Source organism: Bradysia coprophila, unplaced genomic scaffold (assembly GCF_014529535.1).
Source record: "Bradysia coprophila strain Holo2 unplaced genomic scaffold, BU_Bcop_v1 contig_70, whole genome shotgun sequence".
Taxonomy (NCBI): Eukaryota; Metazoa; Arthropoda; class Insecta; order Diptera; family Sciaridae; genus Bradysia; species Bradysia coprophila.
This window is the reverse complement of record NW_023503941.1, coordinates 372,114-394,673: the sequence shown is the minus strand read 5'-3', so window position 1 is coordinate 394,673 and position 22,560 is coordinate 372,114. Positions and strand designations below refer to the sequence as shown.

At 34.6% G+C, this 22,560-nt stretch overlaps 1 protein-coding gene and 1 long non-coding RNA gene across 2 annotated transcripts in view; one reads left to right on the top strand and one right to left on the bottom strand.

Annotated features, from left to right (window-relative positions):
• The window catches only part of LOC119083572 (5-hydroxytryptamine receptor 2A), a 127,364-nt gene that overhangs the window by 59,873 nt on the left and 44,931 nt on the right, over positions 1 to 22,560 (top strand). The window contains exons 2-5 of the mRNA XM_037193318.1: positions 21,149 to 21,352; positions 21,587 to 21,808; positions 21,946 to 22,079; positions 22,190 to 22,299. Of these exons, the coding sequence (XP_037049213.1) occupies positions 21,277 to 21,352; positions 21,587 to 21,808; positions 21,946 to 22,079; positions 22,190 to 22,299 (542 nt within the window). The 5' untranslated portion in view covers positions 21,149 to 21,276. The remainder of the gene's footprint in view (positions 1 to 21,148; positions 21,353 to 21,586; positions 21,809 to 21,945; positions 22,080 to 22,189; positions 22,300 to 22,560) is intronic.
• LOC119083596 lies at positions 12,544 to 15,601 on the bottom strand. Its single transcript, XR_005088898.1, has 3 exons — positions 15,520 to 15,601; positions 12,920 to 13,068; positions 12,544 to 12,723 (listed from the first exon to the last, which is right to left on the bottom strand). It is a non-coding gene; the product is annotated as an uncharacterized LOC119083596 (long non-coding RNA).

The window sequence follows — 22,560 nt, the reverse complement described above, 5'->3', positions numbered from 1 at the left end:
AATTTCGACTGAATAAAAAGATGGCGCGCTGCACGCATGTTGACGAAGGTTTCTGACTTTTCTAATTTTCTTAATTTTTCACGATACTTTACTGAATTAAAAATTGATTATGCAAAATTTCCATGCATAATATAATGCAAAAATACTTCAAATAACGTTCGGCATCGAAATAAAATTTAAAAACGTTTTGTTTGGAATTTAATTGTGACAAAACACTGGATGAATGGTTCAGTAATTTGATAAAAATTACCACCAAAGTGTAGACAGATCTTGATTTTACTCATCAAATTGGTAGAGATGATGTCTGAGTAACAGCAGGGAGCCCACTCAAAATTCGGCCTCCTTTTTAAGGAATAAAGGAGGATATTTCGATAATTTAAGGAGCATTTCAGGAGTTTTAAAATATAAGATTTTGGATTAAATTTGATGAATTCGAAATTTTGTTGACTTTCCAAAGTTATATTAAGAATTTATGAAGTTATGAAGTAGATTTTTTGGTGTTTCTTCAGAAAATATTTTCCTAATTTTTTACAAATATTTTATCAAAGATTTTTCCAGAAATTTTTTACACTAGATGAGATAAGACAAATATATCAGCAAGGATGTGAAAACAGCTAAATTTGTAGTTATTTAAAAGTTTATTCATTTAATTTTATTTGTCTTTTTTTAAATCTTCTATTTTTGATTTTATCTCCTTGCTACTTGTAATGCCTGCATTTAAAATCATCTGTGCCTTGGCCACTGATGATTTATCTAATTTAAGTTCGCTTACTAGAGCCGACATAGTGTTATTACCATCATCAATTAACTTTTCGGCGACATTTAACTTTAAAGTCTCATCTGCTATTTCTGCTTCGTTGCTTTGAATATTGGACGAATTTGAGACCTCTTTCCTATGCTTTTCGTTTTTGTCTTACTCGTTTTGTTTCGATTTCGCTCTTTTTCTACATCTAAATGTTTTACGGGCCGACGAGCAGAGGTCTAACAATTTTCGAGTAATTGACGCCGTAAGTGCGTGCTACTTTTTAACGCAGCGTCATTTTCATACAATGAAGCGTTGCAATCGTTCACTTGAAATTCAAATTTTAGGCACACTTACGGCGTGAATTGGAAAATCTTCCACCTTATCGTAGGTAAGCAAAGTAATCCTTAACTATCCGAATAGCCGCAATCGTTTCTTCTAAGAGCTGCTCCCGATTGTTTAACACACATTTATTTACGCTAAATCCTCGCTCAGGATCAGCATTCCATGACTTAGAGATAAATACGCATTGGCTAACTTAACCAGATGGCCAAACTTTTCTCAAACACGATCCACACCAGACGAAAGTTAACAATTGATTGCCAGCAAATTAGAGATGAAGGAGGTTTCAGGAGAATTTTTGAAAATCAAGGAGATTTAAGGAATCAAGGAGAAGTGGGCTCCCTGTAATAGATTACTTTTTTGCGCCATTTCATCTTTCTTCTTCATACTCGGTTTATTTTTGCTTACCACGGTATGCTTAAAATTTTTAAAGGCCGAGGCCATCAAAGTATGTAAACACTGAAGGTAACGCAAATCCGCAAGAACACACGGACCCCTACTTTCGGGTGAATATAGTTTTTATAATGTTGGACACAAGTCAAATTCACTAATTGTTAGGTTGCAACACATGCCAAAAATTCAATACTAAACAACACACTTCCAACAACATTTGACGCCAAACGTCACGGATGCAACATAACAAATCTTACATTCACCCGAAACTTTGGATCCGTATTTCTTGCTATTCCCTGAGGATTTGCGTTGCCTTCAGTATGTCTATGTACCTTGGAGGCCATATGAAAGAGTGAATATTCGTGGCACAAAAAAAAACCTGTGTTGGTAAGACTGATTTTGAGCTAGTGTTGAGCTAGCGTAGCTACATTTAACTATGAAATTTAACAAGGAACACTAGCTGAAAATCAGTGTGACCAACTGAGGTTTTTTTGGCCGATGTTTTTCTTCTACATGTCGTATGAAAATCTCATTGACATATGCCGCATCGCACTTACAATTTCGTTCGTCTCTTGTTGCGTTAGCCCGAATCGCTGCTGTCGTTCTCGCATTGAGCCAACCCTTTAGGTCCTTTGCGCACCTGGGGGTTGTCCTATCGAGAAGGTTTTTCATGCAATATTGCTTTCATCTTGAGAAAGGATTTTAGCGAACCAGTCGTCTCTTTCGTTTATGACTTTGTCGACGTTCTCCTCTTTTATGTGCCGCGTCTCTCTAGACTAAAGAAATATTAAATTAATACGGAACGTGACTAGGCATGGGCGATAATGATAATGATTATCGATAATTATCAATTATCGATAATCGATAATTATCGACTTTTTTTATCGAAAATTATCAAGAAAATATCGATAATCGATAATTATTGATATTTTGAAAATTATCAAGATATCGATAATTCGATATATTGATATTTCGGTCCGAAAATCCGATATTTATCGATATATTCCGATATATCGGTATATTATCATGAATTTTCAGATAAATATCAAAATTTCGATATTTTGATAATTATCAAATTTCGATATTTTCATAATTATCGATAATTATTAAATTATCGATAACGATATGATTAATCGATTATCGATAATTTCTTTCGATTGATATTATCGAAAATTTTGAACGCCTCCCACCCCTAAACGTGACCTGCTAGTTTGACGAGTCTTGTGCCAGTTGATCCGATTACGAGTTGTTTGAAAAATGAATGGTGGTTGGTGGGTCCATGTCCATGTTTCAGATTTAGGTTTTGATTATATACTGTAAAATAATCAGTTGTAGGTTTGAGGCTCATTAGTAAGTAGACCGTGTGCAGTATAAATAATTTATTTTTAATTGATGTAGATTATTATTCTGTAGAACAAAAGTGTAAACAGAATATCTGGAAAATGTCTGCTTGATTTTAAATCTCACTTTAAAAGCTGTAATTTGAATGAGACTGAAACGGATATCCGAACCATTCTAATTCATTCTAATTGGATTCTTACTAAGATTCTAATAAGTGGGATGGCAACAATATTTTTCAATAATTTCTATAAAAAAATGTTAACATTTTTTTTCAATGGTTTTCATGGTAAATCTTCTTTTTATTGAAATATGAAACTCAAAATCGCAAACGGTCTATTTTAAAATTTCGGAAATTCAGCGGGTGGCATAACTTGACCAACTACTGGCGACACCTATGTTCAAATAGATCAATTTATAATTCACAATTGTAAAACACGAGACAAAACAGGAACGATCCAAACGGATCGAAATGCGATATGAAATATTGCAACAGAATTTTATGAGAATTTGTTTTCTTCAGCAAGACAGCGTCCAACGGAAGAAACCGAAGATAGACCAATAATAAGAAACGTGGGATCGGAGGATATGCCTGACATAACTGTTGATGAAGTCAAGGCCGTAGTAGCCGAGATGAAAAACAAAAAGTCTCCCGGAAAAGATGGTGTTCCAGTGGAAGGTGGAGACTCCTTATTAAAGGCAATCACGGCTTTGTTTAATCAATGTCTCCAATGGGAAGAAGTACCAGAAGCCTGGGAAAATGCGGTAATTACATTGCTGCATAAAAAAGGAGACATAACAAAGCTGGAAAATTACCGACCCATAAGCCTATTGTCAACACTCTACAAGTTGTTTATGAAAATCATTACGAAGAGGAACACTAACAAGTTCGACTTCTACCAACCTGTTGAACAAGCTGCTTTCGGATCTGGTTTCAGCACAAACGACCATTTGCAGATGATGAGAACCCTTTTTGAGAAGTGTCGGGAATATAACATCGACATAGTCTTGCTATTCATAGACTTCGAAAAAGCTTTCGATTCAGTGGAAACATGGTCGATATTGGAAGCATTAGACGAATGTAGAGTAGACTCAAGGTACTCCAACACAATTCGATATGTGTACAGAAATGCTACTTCATGTATAAAACTTCATAAGAGCACGGAGAAATTCAGAATCGGCCGAGGTGTAAGGCAGGGTGACACCATTTCACCGAAATTATTCACGGCGATTCTGCAGAGTGTTTTTAGGAAGTTAAATTGAAGTAAAATGGGAATAAAGATAAATGGAGAGTACCAGAGCAATCTCCGCTTCGCTGATGACATCGTACCGATAGCAGTGAATCTAGGTCAGGCTCAGTTTATGCTACAACAGTTGAGTGAAGAGGCAAGCAAAGTTGGCCTCAAGATGAACGAAAGTCATGACCAACATCGGGGACGATAGAGAGATCAAAATTGGTGACAATGTCATTGAACGAGTCGACAGCTACGTATATCTAGGACATAAACTGCAGTTAGGTCTGGACAACTAGACTGCAGAAATAAGACGTAGGATTGGTCTTGCATGGGCAGCGTTCGGAAAACTCAGACTAATTTTCAAAAGCAAAATGAATAATAGTCTGAAACGCAAAGTTTTCGACACTTGTGTCCTTCCAGTGCTCACTTATGGAGCGGAAACGTTAACTTTAACGAAAGCATCCGAATATAAATTGAGAGTGACACAAAGATCCAAGGAACGGAGTATGCTTGGAATAACACTCAGAGACAGAATGACGAATCAATGGATTCGACAACAAACCAGGGTCGTTGATGTCATGGAAAGAATAGCATCTCTGAAATGGAGCTGGGCGGGACATATTGCAAGAAGGACAGACGAACGTTGGACCAAAAAGATCATGAACTGGCGACCATATAAAAGACGAGCTATAGGCAGACCACCAGAGAGATGGACAAACGGAATTAAGAATATTGCAGGTACAAACTGGCAGCAAATGGCAATGGATCGTACGAAATGGAAAGAAGTTGGAGAGGTCTACATCCAGCAGTGGATAGAAACAGGCTGAAAAAGAAGAAGAATTGTAAAATCTCTTTAAGAGTATAGGTATTCATATCAGAGCCATTTGCGGCTTAGGTGTCCGTCTTATCCTATCCTATCCAGGCTGACCAATGAAAAAGAGGAAATTTACTTCAACTGACTTAAACGTCTGTTAAATGATTTTTTTTTTAAATCCAATTTATACCAGAGTCTTCCAACTGAACAACTCAATTATATGCGTAGGTGATACCTAGTTGAAATGTGTTTTTTTCGGATTTTTTTTCAATTCATTTGAACAAAATTTATACATCAGTTTCGATGTTTATGTATCACATTTTACATTATTTCCGTCGAAATCGAAAGATCTGTGATACATATTTATATAAATACATCATGAATGTATGTATGTGACGATGACAAATTTCTAACTTTATTATTTCAAACAGATATGTGATGACATTCTTGTAAGTTTTCGTAGCGACGACGATGTTGAAGCAATATTATATATTATACGGTTGGGGGGAGAAAAATTTGTAGAAAGCAAACAAGGCAAAATAAACGAAACGGAAAACAGCAATATGAGCAATATTTTATTCAAATAAATCTTATGTTAACAAGACAAAATCATATTAAAACTTTATCCCATAAATATAGCACGAACATCAGAGTGTATGTCCATAAATTGTTATTATCACTTTGGGCCGTTTTAATATTGAAAACGATGTAGGATACACAGTAGAATTTCTTCGTAATTATGTATGGGCTGAGATTAGATCTGATGTATGTGCTAGCAATATATATATACAATATAAAACAGCAGCAACAAAATATTAGATTCGTAATTTAATTTATTTCAAACAAAACACGACGAATGTACCATCAACTTCGTCGTATAAGACAATATGTGTGCACATATTCGACATAACGGTTCTATTTTTCTCTTTATAATTTTTGTTGTTCCGAAACTTAGATTAATAAATTACAACTTTGTTTCATTTACGACGAATTCTTAGGCCTCCCTCCCGTTTCACATAAAATTTATTATAAATACATTCATGAACTTAATGTAAGATCAGCAAACACGTAACACAAACTTGCAATAAATGCGTCTTCTTGGTAAACAAACTGTAATTGGTGAAAAGCAACTTCAATGAGAAGAACTCTGAAATACAGATGCTCAACGACCGCATCAGTAATCTGGATGGAACAGTGGATTTTTTCAATTTTACATGTTTATCGTGTAGCAGGGACAATTACCGATCGAATGGTACCAAATTCGCCGAGACCACTTCCGCACCGCATCCGTTTGAACATTTTTTCAGTTTTTCGTATTTTTGTGTGGGGTAGTACCGGAAGGTAAACGAATAAAGAAAGTTGGTCCTCTTAGCAAAATTACGATCATATCCGGAGCGATAGCGGAGGACTTGACGCAGTCTAACTTCCAAAAAAAGAACGAAGAAATTTTTTTGAGACGCGCCAACTATGTATCCCAACAAAAATCTCCTCGAGAAAAGTGTGACGCAGTCTTTGAAGTACAATTTCTAAAATGAATGATATCGCTAGAGTTGAAAAATTTCGTCAAATATTCGATTTTCGTCAATTTTTTGATTTTCGTCAAATTTTCAGATTTCGTCAAATTTTCAAATTTCGTCAAATTTTGGAATTTCGTGAAATTTTCGAATTTCGTCAAATTTTCGAATTTCGTCAAATTTTTAAATTTCGTTAAATATTAAAATTTCGTGAAATTTTCTAATTTCTTCAAATTTTCGAATTTCGTGAAATTTTCGAATTTCATCAAATTTTTGAATTTCATCAAATTTTCGACTTTTGTCAAATTTTCGATTTTCGTAAAACTTTCGAATTTCGTCAAATTTTCGAATTTCTTCAAATTTTCGAATTTCGTCACTTTTTTTAATTAGAACTGTTCTAAAAAACACGTAACACAAACTTGCAATAAATGCGTCTTCTTGGTAAACAAACTGTAATTGGTGAAAAGAAACTTCAATGAGAAGAACTCTGAAATACAGATGCTCAACGACCGCATCAGTAATCTGGATGGAACAGTGGATTTTTTCAATTTTACATGTTTATCGTGTAGCAGGGACAATTACCGATCGAATGGTACCAAATTCGCCGAGACCACTTCCGCACCGCATCCGTTTGAACATTTTTTCAGTTTTTCGTATTTTTGTATGGGGTAGTGCCGGAAGGTAAACGAATAAAGAAAGTTGGTCCTCTTAGCAAAATTACGATCATATCCGGAGCGATAGCGGAGGACTTGACGCAGTCTAACTTCCAAAAAAAGAACGAAGAAATTTTTTTGAGACGTGCCAACTATGTATCCCAACAAAAATCTCCTCGAGAAAAGTGTGACGCAGTCTTTGAAGTACAATTTCTAAAATGAATGATATCGCTAGAGTTGAAAAATTTCGTCAAATATTCGATTTTCGTCAAATTTTCAAATTTCGTCAAATTTTGGAATTTCGTGAAATTTTCGAATTTCGTCAAATTTTCGAATTTCGTCAAATTTTTAAATTTCGTTAAATATTAAAATTTCGTGAAATTTTCTAATTTCTTCAAATTTTCGAATTTCATCAAATTTTTGAATTTCATCAAATTTTCGAATTTCCTCAAATTTTCGACTTTTGTCAAATTTTCGATTTTCGTAAAACTTTCGAATTTCGTCAAATTTTCGAATTTCTTCAAATTTTCGAATTTCGTCAATTTTTTTAATTAGAACTGTTCTAAAAAGCAGTGTTGACTACACTTCTAAAACGACTGATATCGCAACAAAAATCTCTTCGAGAAAAGTGTGACGAAATCTTTGAGGTACAATTTCTAAAATGAATGATATCGCCAGAGTTGACGCTTTCAGCTTCGTTACGCAAAAATTAAATTTTACACCCAATTAGTTAGTGGTGATCGCAGTCGTTGACATACTGCGATCACCACAAGTTCAATCAAGCTGGCTTAGTTTTTCTCATCATCTACCAAATAATTTTTACCAAAAAAAATTTGACTGGAAACGACCAAAATTGCGTCGCATGTGGCAGATAAATTTTCTTGCTGGTCTGTTCCTGATAATCTGCTACTTTGCGACGCAGATTTTTTTGGTAAGATTTTGGTCGTTTCCAGTCAATTTTTTTTTGGTAAAAATTATTTGGTATCTGCTTCATAAATACCTATTTCGATACAAGTGTTGAACCAGATTGATATTTCTATGTCAAGGAAAAAAATATATTTTATCTACTGTAAAGTCAAAATATTCATAATTGGTACACCTGTTTCAGTATCTAAGAGTTCGTAATGTTCCGTGAAGTTCACTGTGGAAATTTTGACAGGTGTCTATAATTTATATGGGTAGATTTCTTGTCAAAATTCACTGGTTAAACTTACGAAGTATTACTGTACGAGCTCTAAATGGTGTAAAGTAAAAGGTGGCTTTGCGCACACGATTTATGCAGAACTCGCTTCGCTCGTATCAGTAATCCCACATCTAATGCGCAAAACAATCCCATTTACTAACTAACTAGTTACCAAAATAGCTATATCATGAGCAACGCGTTTAATAATCGCATAATCGTAGATTAATTTCTGTTGAGTCAATACATCCAATTCCATTTAATTTTATCAGCAATGTATGCAACTTATTGTTATTAAGGTAAAGAAATCATTTTCTTTAAATTTCCGCTGTTATCTTACTGAAAACATATAACATAATCAATAAACTGTGCCGGTGCTATTGTCTGATTTCTCTAAAGAAAATATGTTTTCCAACAATAACTGGAAATGGAACCAGAAGTGATATTCGTAAAAATACTACCTTCTGTCCGTATAGCACGAACAATGATAACATCTGCTATATTTTGTTAGTTTGTTACCCAGTTTAGTTTATATATAAATACAAAGAAAAGCTGAGCCCGGCGTTGCTTTCGGTTTGAATTTAAAGGCAAAGTTTCTTTTCGGAATTTTAAAATTTGAATATTACTAACTTTCAGTTTTGCTGAATTCAAAACAAAAAGAAACTTAACGATAGAACTCTTCCTTTGGGAAATCGTTTTTTTTTTCTGTAAGGTACATCAGAATGTGTTGTAGATGGTATAACATATTATTTCCTTAGTAAACGGTTTTTCTTTTGCATATAAATCAAAATACATGACAGATATTTTTCATATATTTGATATACAAGACTATAACGAGATCCAATTGTACAAAATAAAATGGCGAGTCTCTCTAAATCGTGGATGGAAATCTATATATACTGAAAATTTGTCTGTTATATGGATACATCCATAATATATGTTTAATGCCTATCCAATCGGAAAATTTTTGTTACATGTACATGGAAAGACAATAAAACAGGATACATTGGATGCTGCTTGATAATTCATTACACTCAGAATCAATTTGGTGACCTTACAAAGTCACAAGTGTCACAATCAACAAGCTTATGCTCAAAACAAACGAGGCATTGAAAACGTGTTTTGGTCCTAGTTTTCATTGACAGATGCAGCAGTCGCGATTTTGAATAGAAAAAATTCTAACTTCATTTGACAGTTTCGAAAATTTCGTCATGAAAAATAGGACCAAAACACGTTTTCAATGCCTCGTTTGTTTTGAGCATTAGAGTTTGCATATCCAACCCGAAGGCGAGCACGTGTCAAAATAACGGTTTCCGAAGCTTGTTGTTTAAAACCATACGAATGTGTTCGGCCTAAAAAAATGTATCCCTCATGTGATCAATTATGCAATTATGTGAAGGAATTGAACTATTTCTTGCCTCTTTGTTATATTGTTAGAAGTAAGAATTACACACACTGGTGCGAAAACGTTTTTCTTGCACTCTGCCCATTAGAGAGGCTGAGTCTGACCAACGCACTATAAGCAGACACCAGAACAATTTTTTTAATGGTCAAAAAAACCTCTTTTTTGATCCTTACAGTGGTATTATAGGGAAAATATCTACTGTTGTTGTTGTCGAATACTGGTGATTTTACCATACCAACAAAAGAAAAAAATTATAAGAAAAATTCTGCGTCGAGTAGGCCTCTTATTTTAAATTTGTTCTAGTGCATGTTTATAGTGAGTTGGTACATACGACCGAAGTAAAATTTTCTCTATCACATCGTCTTGAAGAACAGTCGACAGTAATATTGGCCAGTAGGAAATAAGTCGTTTAATTAGTTCAGAAACAAAGTTTTGAGAAAGAAAATCTTGCAGATTTTTGCAATGACTGAAGGACCATCCTGGTATGGTACACCATGATTCTGCGCTGTTTTGTAGCGACCTCGTTGGTATTTATTGGTTGTCCTAAGTGTCAACTGTAACTTTTTGTGCTTTCATGATTTTTTCTGTAAATCCTATTGTCCCATCTTCTTATATGGATATTAGTAGGTCCATAGTGCATAAAAAAATCCATATAACCCACTAACTAAACATTGATTCTGCTTTACAGTGCAGATTTTATATACAGTGACTTGAAGAGAATCTGAAAGGAAAGCAAGTTTGACCAAGTTTATGTGCTTGTTTGCGAACAAAACGTCCTCATACCTTATGCAATTATGTGTTTATTTTACTGTTAGAATTATATTATCATAAAGTAGTTCTAGTTGGAACATTCTATTCTCTTGGTAAATGAAAAGCATCGATACTGCTAACAACGAAATATTTCTTTCGTTTTTAGTAAAATTTGTTCATTCTTTGTTCAGAAATTCCTTATTTAAAAGCTAGTTATCGAAGGTTAAACAAACCTATTTCGACTGTTGTGTTGAACCACAAGCGGTACAAATACACAATAATCAAAATGTACAACACCTAAAATCAAATTTACTTTCATCAAAGAATTCAAAATTAGTTCATTGGACAAATCTCGACATTTTCCATTAAAAGTCTCAATATTTAATGTTATGTTTTTACAGAGGACGTCAGTGAAATTTATACGTGAATTTGGCTCAGCTGGTCCACTCATACTCATACAAACAACACTGTTGATATCTCTTTATTCGGTTTTACAACTGCCAATAATTATTTCACCCGTATAAATACGCAAAGTAGTTTAGTTTATATAAGTGGACCAGCTGCAACAAATGTCTAAATTTCTCAATGCCTAAATTTCACTGACATCCCCTGTATTCCACTTTATTTATTTTTCGCGTAAGATGGATTCTTGCGTAATGAAAATTTGAGATGAATAATGTCGTAAGAAAAAGAAACGAATTATAAATGAGTAAACAAAAAATAAAATCTTGTAACTGACGTGAATTTTATTTAAATCCTTAAGAGATTAAGAAATAAATAAAAGAAAAGAAAAACCGTTTACCGTTTGCGCCAATTTCCACATGTTGAACAGATTTGTTTTCTCATATAATGTTAATGTATCATTGCCAGTTTCTACGTGCTCCATTTTAAGTTGCTCACATCATTCACCCATTCCACACACATAATGAAGCATCTCTTTCAAAGTATTTCAATATTCCGAGTGTTTACAAGTCGTTTTAACATAATTGAGTTACGTGCGTACGTTACGTTGTTTCTTAAATAATAAATTAGGCAATATCCATATAGTTAGATTGAATGTGCTGTTTGATGTGGGTTACGGTCGATTATATCGAAACTTATACCAATTTGATTACTTTATTAATGGATTTTATGCTGAAAGGCTGATGATAAGTAAGCATTCAGTTCATGGGGACAAAAGGTATAATTGACGAAATTTAGTGTTGTTACGAAAACCACTTCCACTCAATGCAGTTCGAATTAGGTTTCGGTGATTCTAAATTAAATGCTTCGGCTATTTCGCAGTAGTTAGAAACTTTATGGAAATGATAGGGTTCCGTGACAACCATCGCCATCGACTGGCTTTGTATGACAAGAATTTTCTTGGATTTACGACAATCTGAGTGTTAACAGCACTGGAAGGTAAACATTTCTAAATAGGGATGAAGGGATAAATGAGGAATCATAGGTAAATTTTCGAATTCGTTTAACCAGTCTTAAGAAATTTGGTTAAAATGTTACTGTGATAAACTCTCTAAATGACCGTCTTTTTCTAAATTTCATATTTCTCTTACTTTCATTTCTCTATATATTCGTTATGGAGAAATGAGAGAAGCTTAGAGAAATAAGAGATTTGGAAAAAGGCGGTCATTTAGAGAGTGTATCACAGTAGGAAATAAATAGTACATTACTGCTGTATATAAGAGACGTGTACGTATATGAGCAAGTATTAGTACGAGTCTCTTATATACAGCCGTATAGCAGTGAGTTATTTTATCGCACACGGTGTGTGTGTATTGTGCGCTATATACACGACGTACATAAGAGTAAGCAAATTTACCCTAAAGGTTTTGCAAGCAAAATTATATCACTAGGAAAAGAGATGTTTGCCTACTGCGATAATAGTACATTAGGGCTGTATATAAGAGACTCGTACTAATACTTGCGCAAGCGCTCGATATAATTTTGCTTGCAAAACCTTTAGGGTAAATTTGCTTACTCTTATGTACGTCGTGTATATAGCGCACAATACACACCGTATGCGATAATATATATTATCACATACGCGCGATGTTCGGATGTCAAAATTACTTAACTCTCGTATTTTTTTTTTCAATTGATAAAATTTTTTATTTTTTTTTATTTTATATTACAAGTTTAACATATTTATAAATAGAAAACTTCTTCCAATGGTTTATTCAGGGAAATTGTGCCCATAATACAAGCGGCGTTGTGTCTTTGTATTTCCATTGACATTCTCTGTATTAGAAAGAATTTTGATCTTTTGTCTCCAGTCAACTCTTGTAGTTTCTGGCCGATTTTGTCTACGAAATTTAATGCTTCTTCACTCCACGGGCCCATAGTTTCAACAGCGAAGGCTAATAGAATATAATTGTTAGAAGACTCTCGTATTCGCTTATGTGATAAAATAGAGTACACACTTGTCACTATCAGTCTCGGCAAGTCTCGACTTCTTCGTGACAAGTGTGTAATATAATACACAAACAAAAACAAAAAAAAATCTCCACATTTTTCAAACGAAAAAAATAAAATAAAAAATAATCAAACGCTCACTTTTTCCGCTGTCACTCTTCATGGCTTCCGCATGCTCGATCTCCACACATACATTGTCCAGATAACCATTAAAATCTTCCAATTCAATCTGATGACACTGAACCTTCTTATATTGCCGATGCAAATTCTTCAATATTCCGTTGAAGCATCTGCAATAAAAAACAAATTCATCATAATCTTAACGATAACACTAATTCCTCCTCTTATTCTCGTCTTAATTTCTGCTTTTATTCTCCTAATACCACTCAACTTTCATATATCCTGTTTTTCATTTCGCAAAAAAAAATAACTTTCCACATCGCTTCAACGATACACTGTTTTCAGGAGTTTTTCGCTGATAATCTCCCACTCATACAAGATACAAGTAACTCGCATGAATTCGAATAAAGTAACGGTCAAGTCTAACGAATTCCATTTGCACAACTCAGTGCAACTGACATGTCAGTGTTCCAAAACGTTACTGCCACATTCATAAATCTATTTTTGACATCAGTACGTCACTTTACGACCTCTTTATGCACTCAATTACCCTACAGTAACAGTAGACTTTCGAAAAACCAAAAAAAAATTTCTTGGTTTTTTGGGTTTTGGAGCCCATTTTCCTCTTGAGGGTTTTGTAAATTTTCCTTGTTAAATATAAAAATCCTAAGGACGTTGCAACTTGCATTGAGACACCTCAAGCATATTCCTTATGGTATTTTTTATGTTCCCCTGGCTCTCGCCTTCACTTACTGCTGCAGAAATGTTAGAGACAACGATTTTATTTCATGAGGCTTTTTTGAAATTTTTTGGTTATTGATGAAAGTGTGGAATAAGAGATCTGTTTTACAGCGATTGGTGAGCAGGTTGGTTCGGGAACATAGAAAATACCATAAGGTGTATGCTTGAGGTGTATCAATGCAAATTGCAACGTCCTTAGGATTTTTATATTTAACAAGGAAAATTTACAAACCCGTCAAGGGGAAAATAGGCTCCAAAACCTAAAAAACCGAGAAAATTTTTTCTTGGTTTTTCGAAAGTCTACTGTTACTGTAGGGTAATTCGGTACATAAAGGGGTCGCAAAGTGACGTACTGATGTCAAAATAGTTATTTATCTACCAAGGTAGGTATGAAGGTATTTTTTCGCACTAGATGTCGATTGTCGATCCGAGGCGAAGCCGAGGTCGACAAGACGTCGTGTGCGAAAAAATACCGGCATACCTACCGTGGTAGATACAACGTTTTTCGCAATTTCGGGCCATAATCACCTTTCCAATGCAAAATATTACCAAAATTTCTACCAAACATTCACATGCAAACATGAATTCATTTGAACGATCAAGCAACCTGTTCTATATACACATTGCAATGTGATGTAAAGAGACGCGCTAAATAAAATCGAGTAGTCAATGCTTAGTATGTACGCTTCAACAATACGTTCTGTATGATTGTGTGACTCTGTAGCCGAATGGTTATGGTCGTTGCTTGGTGTTTGGAAGAATTTTGGTGTTGGATGTTCAAATCCTGGTCTGTGCAAAGTTTTTATTTATAAAATTTAGTCTTTCTTAAAGGTACTGAGCTATGTAGCGTGCGAAAAAAATGTGAAAAAGCCCAAGTGCGAAAAAATAATCAAAAACGCACTGTGAAATAAATACCTTCAAAACGACATTAAATGGATGCATGGAAAGGTGATGATTATGGACCGGAATTGCGAAAATAGATTTATGAATGTGGTAGTAACGTTTTGGAACACTGTGTGATACTAAACCCGAAAACGAATTGTAAACCAGTTTGAATTGTAAACTCTTGCTTTTACTAATTGAAACACAAGGCGTTCTGATAAATTTATACAAAAATGAAAATGTACGTACATCAGTTGCACAACTATAAAGAGTGATGCGCCAGCCAGAAAATGTTACTAATTTTCGTCAACAATTTTGACGAAAAAATATCTTTCAGCAAATTCAAACAATTACACTACATCGATTATTTATCATGTGCTCTATTCTATTCGAACTCATCCTTGGAATTTAGTAACTGTGCAGAAATCCAAAAACTAATTTTCTACCCATTGAATAGGAAAACTATCTTTGTATTAGCTATAAATTTTGAATTTCCAACCAAAACTGTAAGTTATGACTCCCTATCGTAATAAAGTGTGTTGAAAACTTGAATTTGATTATTGTTCAAATGTGAGATGACATGAGTCAACGGTTGAATAAGTCACTTAGATTTTCGAAGGAGACAGTTGACATTTGATCTTTGCATTTGTAAATCAACGTGAACGAAATACGTTCGCACATAAAAGTTAATGTGGACTTTAATGTAGACGCTTTAGCGTGGAATCGTGTCAAGAGTTCGTTTTTCATTGACTCTTTATTTTCATTGTTCGTCGTTCTTTTTCCAATTAACATAACACATTAGGGCAATCGTAAATGCGAAAACCGACTTATTTTTATTAAATGTGAAAGTAAATATTTCCGAAATTTCTACATTTACATTTATACTGATTATTTTCACCGCACGATAATGTTTAAACATTATTTACAATCTTAGCCATTTATTTTTTTCCGGTTTTCGTTTTCATTTATTTTTATTTTTTCTACAAATTTCCACATACCAATTCAACTTAGCCTCGCTCCCTACCGACCGCATACTAACATATCTATTCACTCAACCATTGAAATGTTTACTTGTTCGCCTGCCAAATGTATACTGAGCATTATTATTTAATCATTGTTTGCTTTTGGCACTTTCGGTCAAAGAGAAATATAATATTTAGCTCAATGTAGTTCATACATAATATAACTGTGTAGTATCAAGAAAATAACAGGGTGTTAGATTTGGTTTAGCTCAACATTTATAAGATGCCAGCTATATGTATTATATGATAGTGTATACTCAATATTTTTGATATTTTTGGCATAATCCACAGAAAAATGGAACAAGAAGTAAGGTAAAAGGGACAATTTTCTCTCGTACTTGTCGCTTCCATGTACATATACAATGGGTCGTCATTATTGAAACTTAAATCAGACTTTCTTTAAAACGGAAATTAAGTAAGAAAAACGTACATTCACAGAAAACATAATACGGTAAAAAATTTCTGTTATCTAGAGTGTATCCAATTGCACCCCCGAGTTCAATAAATTAATGAGAAGACAATGAATGAAGTTGAATGGCTTTGGTAGATATTTATCATGGCCCTACGTTAGTGAAGGGCCGTGACGCAAGTCCGTTCACACTGAAAAATTTGACAAAAAAATTTTTCCGCAGGACTGAGGAACTTTTTGACTTTTCCCCCTTTGCTCCTACTACCCCAAAGTATTTTATTCGTAATCTGGGCGTCCATACGAGTTCAACGAGCTATCACACGCCTCATAAGGTTAAGATTTGGCCGAGATATTGAATTTCAAAACTTGAGAATTTGTATGAAGAAATGGATTTTCATACAATTTGAAATTGATGAATTTTACCAACCTTTGTCACTCTGTTACTTTGTCACTTTGTTATTCTGTTAACTGAAACTTTTGAATTTACCGGTGAATTTGGCTGAAATTTTCAGGGTATGTTAAGGCCGTAATTCTAAGAAACTAATTTGAAGGAATTTTCTTAAAAGCTTATAATTTCGGAGCTATGAGCGTTTTGAGCCATTGAGCTATATGACCCATAACTCAGAAAATATAAAAGATAGAAAGTTCGTTTAAAAGACAAATTTATAGAGTTTCAGATTTCATTCGACACGTGTTTCATGGTTTTCCTAAAAAGTTGTCTATTTGGGAACTACGAGCGTTTTAAGTGCGAGCTAAGTCAGCCATAACTCGGAAAATATGGCAGATAGAAAGTTCGTTTAAAAGACAATTTTATTGAGTTTTGGATTTTAGTCGACACGTGTTTCATGGTTTTTCTAAAAAGTCGTCTATTTGGGAGTTACGAGCGTTTTAAGTGCGAGCTATGTCAGCCATAATTCGGAAAATACGGCAGATAGAAAGTTCGTTTAAAAGACAAATTTATTGAGTTTTAGATTCTATTTTTATTTTCGTCAAATTTTCGATTTTCATCAAATTTTTGAATTTCGTAAAATTTTCGATTTTCGTCAAATGAAAGCTGGAAGGTTGAGATCAAAGAGAAAGTTATACGGTTTTGTAAGAAGAATATTTTCGTTCAAACTGCACAATATGATTGTCTATTATCTGCGACCAAATTATAAAAAATCACAACTTACAAAAGAGCTGATATCGCCCAAAACCACTTGCAGTGGAGGTGTGACGCAAGTCCTGTTATCCACTTACAAAAGAACTGATATCGGTGTAGGTGACACTTACAGATTCGACACGCAAAAAGATATGCGTCAAAAATGGCAACTGATGAGAAAAGCACGCGAAAGTTTGATCAACAAAAATTTTAACCGAAAAATTTTAGAAAGAAAATTATAACAAAAAAAATTGCGTCACAAGTGGCAGATGTTGAGGAAGGAAATTTTTTAAAATTGTGAAATATATTGCTTTAAAGATTGGAATTCAAACGGAAGAAAGCCGAATCATCTGCCACTTGTGACGCAAACATTTTTTTTGTTATAATTTTCTTTCTAAAATTTTTCGGGTAAAATTTTTGTTGATCAAACTTTCGCGTGCTTTCCTCATCAGCTGTCATTTGTGACGCATATCTTTTTGCGTGTCGAATCTGTAAGCGTCACCTACACCGATATCAGTTCTTTTGTAAGTGGATAACAGGACTTGCGTCACACCTCCACTGCAAGTGGTTTTGGGCGATTTATTATACCTGTTTTGTTGCACATTTTAGCTAGTTGCTGCTAAGAAATAATTTATTACATTAGAAGAAAGAGAAGAAAGCGGTTAACGGTAAACCTGATATTCCGCTTTGACGAAGAATAAGTTTCATTTGTGGTACGGCACGAATGCACACGATAACGGCGAAGGATTTTTTAGTTACATCGGTTTACACGTTCAGACTTTTCTCAGAAATATACAAATGTCACGAGATCATCAATAAACTTCCGATAAAAGTTTCAAGTTTGTGAAGTTCTATTAAATCGAATGTCGATGTCGAACCATTAGCTTTCAATAATTCTCATTTAAACATTTATTCCCTTGACTGAAAGTCAGGGTCTTACACCAGAACAATGTGGGTAACAAAAAGGTTCACTGTGATTGAAAATGTATGAAATGCAATGAAAAACGTTAAATGTGGGTAACAAATAATCGTTGAAGGCACGATAACTTGAGTAATTCTCAACCAATTTGGATGCATTTTTTTTTTAATATGTGGAACTAAAATACCGAGGCAAAGTTTGAAGATGGGCTATGTGGGACGTGTTGGTTTTTCAGTGTGTGATCAGGGTGGCATTCAAATTAATAAAATTTTAATCGAAATAGGCTTCAGAAAATGTTGAAGTTCATTCGGCTCAAATCAGTCTTTCAATAAAGAAGTTTTCTAAAACGGCTCCATTATTACATTCCCCAATATTTGTAAATTAGAAAACTAACGGGACGAAGGATCTAGAAGCTATCCCAGAACAACAGGATTTTACATTGTTGATTATAGCCTCAATCGAAAAAGATTACTTTGATGAAATTTGATTTTGTTCCGTAGTGTGTGTAAATCGTTTTAGTATTTCGATAATGTGCATGAAACAAGTAGGAAGATGCCCAGCCTCTAACCGGTAAACATCTCTTGTTAGTGAACTGCTAACAACTTGATAGTTGACTAACAGATTTGATAGTTGACTAACCACTTGATAGCTGACTAACAAATTTGATCGTTGACTATCAAGTTGTTAGTCATTTAGAGGGATTCTTTTGAATTTCGACTGACCGAAATCGGCGCTATTTTTTCCGGGACTTTTTTATATATGTCTAGTTAGGCCTTGGTGCCTAGGCCCCAAAACCAGTCTCAGATATTTTTGATCTTCCATACTTGGCTGGTTGTAAGTGGCCAAAAGTCGAAAAATGAGGTTTCGTAGTTTGGATTTCATTTCCGTAAGGTGGCGAGGACACGGGCGTGTATGGGTTCGTTGGAAAGCTGAGGTCAAGTACTCCTGGGGCAAATATTAACTTCATAAAATTTGATGATAATCGGCCGAAAATATGACTTCCGGAAAATTTCTCAGAATCGATGGAACCTCCGTGAACTTTGATGAGAGCTGTGACCTCACTAATGCAATTATTTGATTAAATTATTACTTATTATGAATGTGGAGGACCTCAGCTTTACACCGATATCCATATTTAGTAGTTAGTAGTTGTGGTATATCAAATGAAAGGTATTGACGAGTAGAACAAAGTTGCTGAACATTGTTTTTGGGTAAGATGCAACATGGGTTTGTTAGGAGGGCTCAAAGGTCGTTCCTCGGCCCTAAGTGTTTTTTGCACATAAATCGAGTAAATCTCATCCGATTTTGCCAGATTTAGTTTTTTATGGAAGGTAATTGAATACCGAAAAGAACGTGGCGAAAAAAGCTTCAAATTTGGTCCCTTGGACTAAGGCCACTACTCGGCCCTAAGTATTTTTTGCACATAAATCGAATAAATCTCATCCGATTTTGCTAGTTTTTGTTTCATTTGAAAGATAATTAAATGTCGAACAGAAATATGGCAAAAAAAGTTTCAAATTTGGGCCCTTTGGACTAAGGCCACTACTCGGCCCTAAGTATTTTTTGCACATAAATCGAATAAATCTCATCCGATTTTGCTAGTTTTTGTTTCATTTGAGAGACAATTGAATGCCGAATAGAATGATGACAAAAAAAGTTTCAAATTTGGGCCCTTGGACTAAGGCCGCTACTCGGCCCTAAGTGTTTTTTGCACATAAATCGAGTAAATCTCATCCGATTTTCTAATTTTTGTTTCATTTGAGAGACAGTTGAATGCCGAATAGAATGATGTCAAAAAAAAGTTTCAAATTTGGGCCCTTTGGACTAAGGCCACTACTCGGCCCTAAGTATTTTTTGCACATAAATCGAATAAATCTCATCCGATTTTGCTAGTTTTTGTTTCATTTGAGAGACAATTGAATGCCGAATAGAATGATAACAAAAAAAGTTTCAAATTTGGGCCCTTGGACTAAGGCCACTACTCGGCCCTAAGTATTTTTTGCACATAAATCGAATAAATCTCATCCGATTTTGCTAGTTTTTGTTTCATTTGAGAGACAGTTGAATGCCGAATAGAATGATGTCAAAAAAAAGTTTCAAATTTGGGCCCTTGGACTAAGGCCGCTACTCGGCCCTAAGTGTTTTTTGCACATAAATCGAGTAAATCTCATCCGATTTTGCTAGTTTTTGTTTCATTTGAGAGACAATTGAATGCCGAATAGAATGATGGCAAAAAAAAGTTTCAAATTTGGGCCCTTGGACTCAGGCCGCTACTCGGCCCTAAGTGTTTTTTGCACATAAATCGAGTAAATCTCATCCGATTTTCTAATTTTTGTTTCATTCGAGAGGTAATTGAATACCCAATGGAAAGTTGGCAAAAAAGTTTGGGTTTCTAAAATAATGTCGTAGATTGTTGGTTTTATTTGAGATTTACTTCGGACGGGCTTTCGTAATTGCGCTATGCGCAATTTTAAAAATGAACACTTTCAGTAAATTTGACCATGCCCAACTTGACTTGCATTTTGGTAACAGATGCATTAGAGGGTTGCAGGCGTATTAGGGTTCCGGGCGTATTACGGCTACGGACGTATTATGGTTACGGACGAAATAGGATTACGGGTCGTACGGGGCTAAGTCGCAGCAAACGCTCCGACTGTTCTGATGCCTTGTTTTTTTTTCAAATTTTACTGTCATTTGCGTGGAGTCATTAATATAGTAAATTTATATGCATTAAGTTTTTATGAATACAGCTGAAAAAATGAACTGGAATCAGTGATGCTTCTGAAGCTTAACAATAAAAAATGAAAGTGCAATGAAATCGATCAAAAATACATTTAGAAAAGTGTCAGTCAAGGGACCTGACCCGCCCAAAAGGTGGGACCTAGAACCAACTTCACGAAAAAAGAAACTCATCAAAAATATTTCACATTTTGTATAAAAGTACAAATCGTATCTTGCGATTCGTAGCATGGAATTACTTCAAATAAAAAATTAGGTCGTTTAACATAATGAACAAGCTTTAAATTAATTACTCTTCGTGCGGAGGTGGCACATAAGCAAATAATTAACAACAAAAGTCGAATAAAATCCTAGCCCAAAAAAAGTAATTTTCTTTACTTTTCATTTTCGGTTACAGATGACGGTTTGAAAATTACATGAGGGGCGAAGACCCCAGGCTCCGATAAATTTTCATCAACGTCGATCCTCTTCCATGGTAAACCATCTATATGAGAGCGAGAGGATTTATTAATTAATGACAACAGAATGGACTTTCTAAAAGCACCGCCGCCAAGACCGCCCATTGGTGCTATTGACAGTGATATAGCGAATGTGGTAAAAGGTTTGTACTTTTATACTACGTATACGTATAACAACACCATTTTCTAGCCATAAATAACATCAAACTGTGAAAAATTTGTTTGGAAATTCACTCGCTCGCATAGATCGAAATTGCGAAGAGCTTTGTATGCGGTTTTATGTATGATTTCTCGTACAAACAAATTTTTTGGTTTTCCTTTTTTCTCGTGTTTGTTGCTACCAATGAGTAATTTAAAAAAAAATAATCCATTTTCAGATGCCTACCGAAACATATTCATTGATAATGGTGGTCCCGATTCATATCTAAGTTCCGACATAAATAATTTTTTGAACGATTCATTCAACGGAACATTTAATTTAAGTAGTACACCAATATCAAATGGGACTGACACAAATACCGATGAAGATGTTACCGAGTTTATTGTTATGCTCGTCACATCGACACTGCTAGGACTAATGATTTTAATGACCGTAATAGGTAAGCTAATTTTCGCCGTGTTTCAACCATTTCGGAAACTTTATAATTGCGAACTATTAATAAAATACGTACCTACAATGGCAACGAAAACGACAGCATGTCTTTATGTTTGTATTCTTCTCTTTGACTATCTTTAGGAAATGTGTTCGTAATAGCTGCCATTATACTTGAACGAAATCTACAGAACGTTGCTAATTACTTGGTCGCGTCGTTAGCTGTGGCTGATTTACTTGTCGCTTGCTTAGTCATGCCTTTAGGAGCTGTATACGAGGTAAAATATAAATTTCGTGTTTATTCCATATAAAATGATTTGGTCTGTATCCGAAAATACGAAAAGAAATTGTTCGAAAATTAAATTAAGATTTTATGTACGCTATTTAGATTAGTCAAGGCTGGATTCTTGGACCAGAATTATGTGATATCTGGACGTCGTGTGATGTCTTATGCTGTACAGCGTCCATTCTCCACCTCGTTGCAATTGCCATGGATCGGTAAGATTTAATTTTGCTCGTATAAAAATTGACCATAAAACACAGTACACGTACAGGCCAAGAAGTACGAAAGTCTTTCATACTAGTTTAAGTAGGAAAAACAATAAAATATTTGACATTTCGTTCGGACTTTAATAGGGTGTTATGATGAAACAGAAAGAATAGTTATTTACGTCACAAGTATCGTTTAATTTCGCGTGACGTATCAAGTAAACTTTCGCCCATCAAAATTGACATTTTTTTACTTTCGGTTCGAATAAC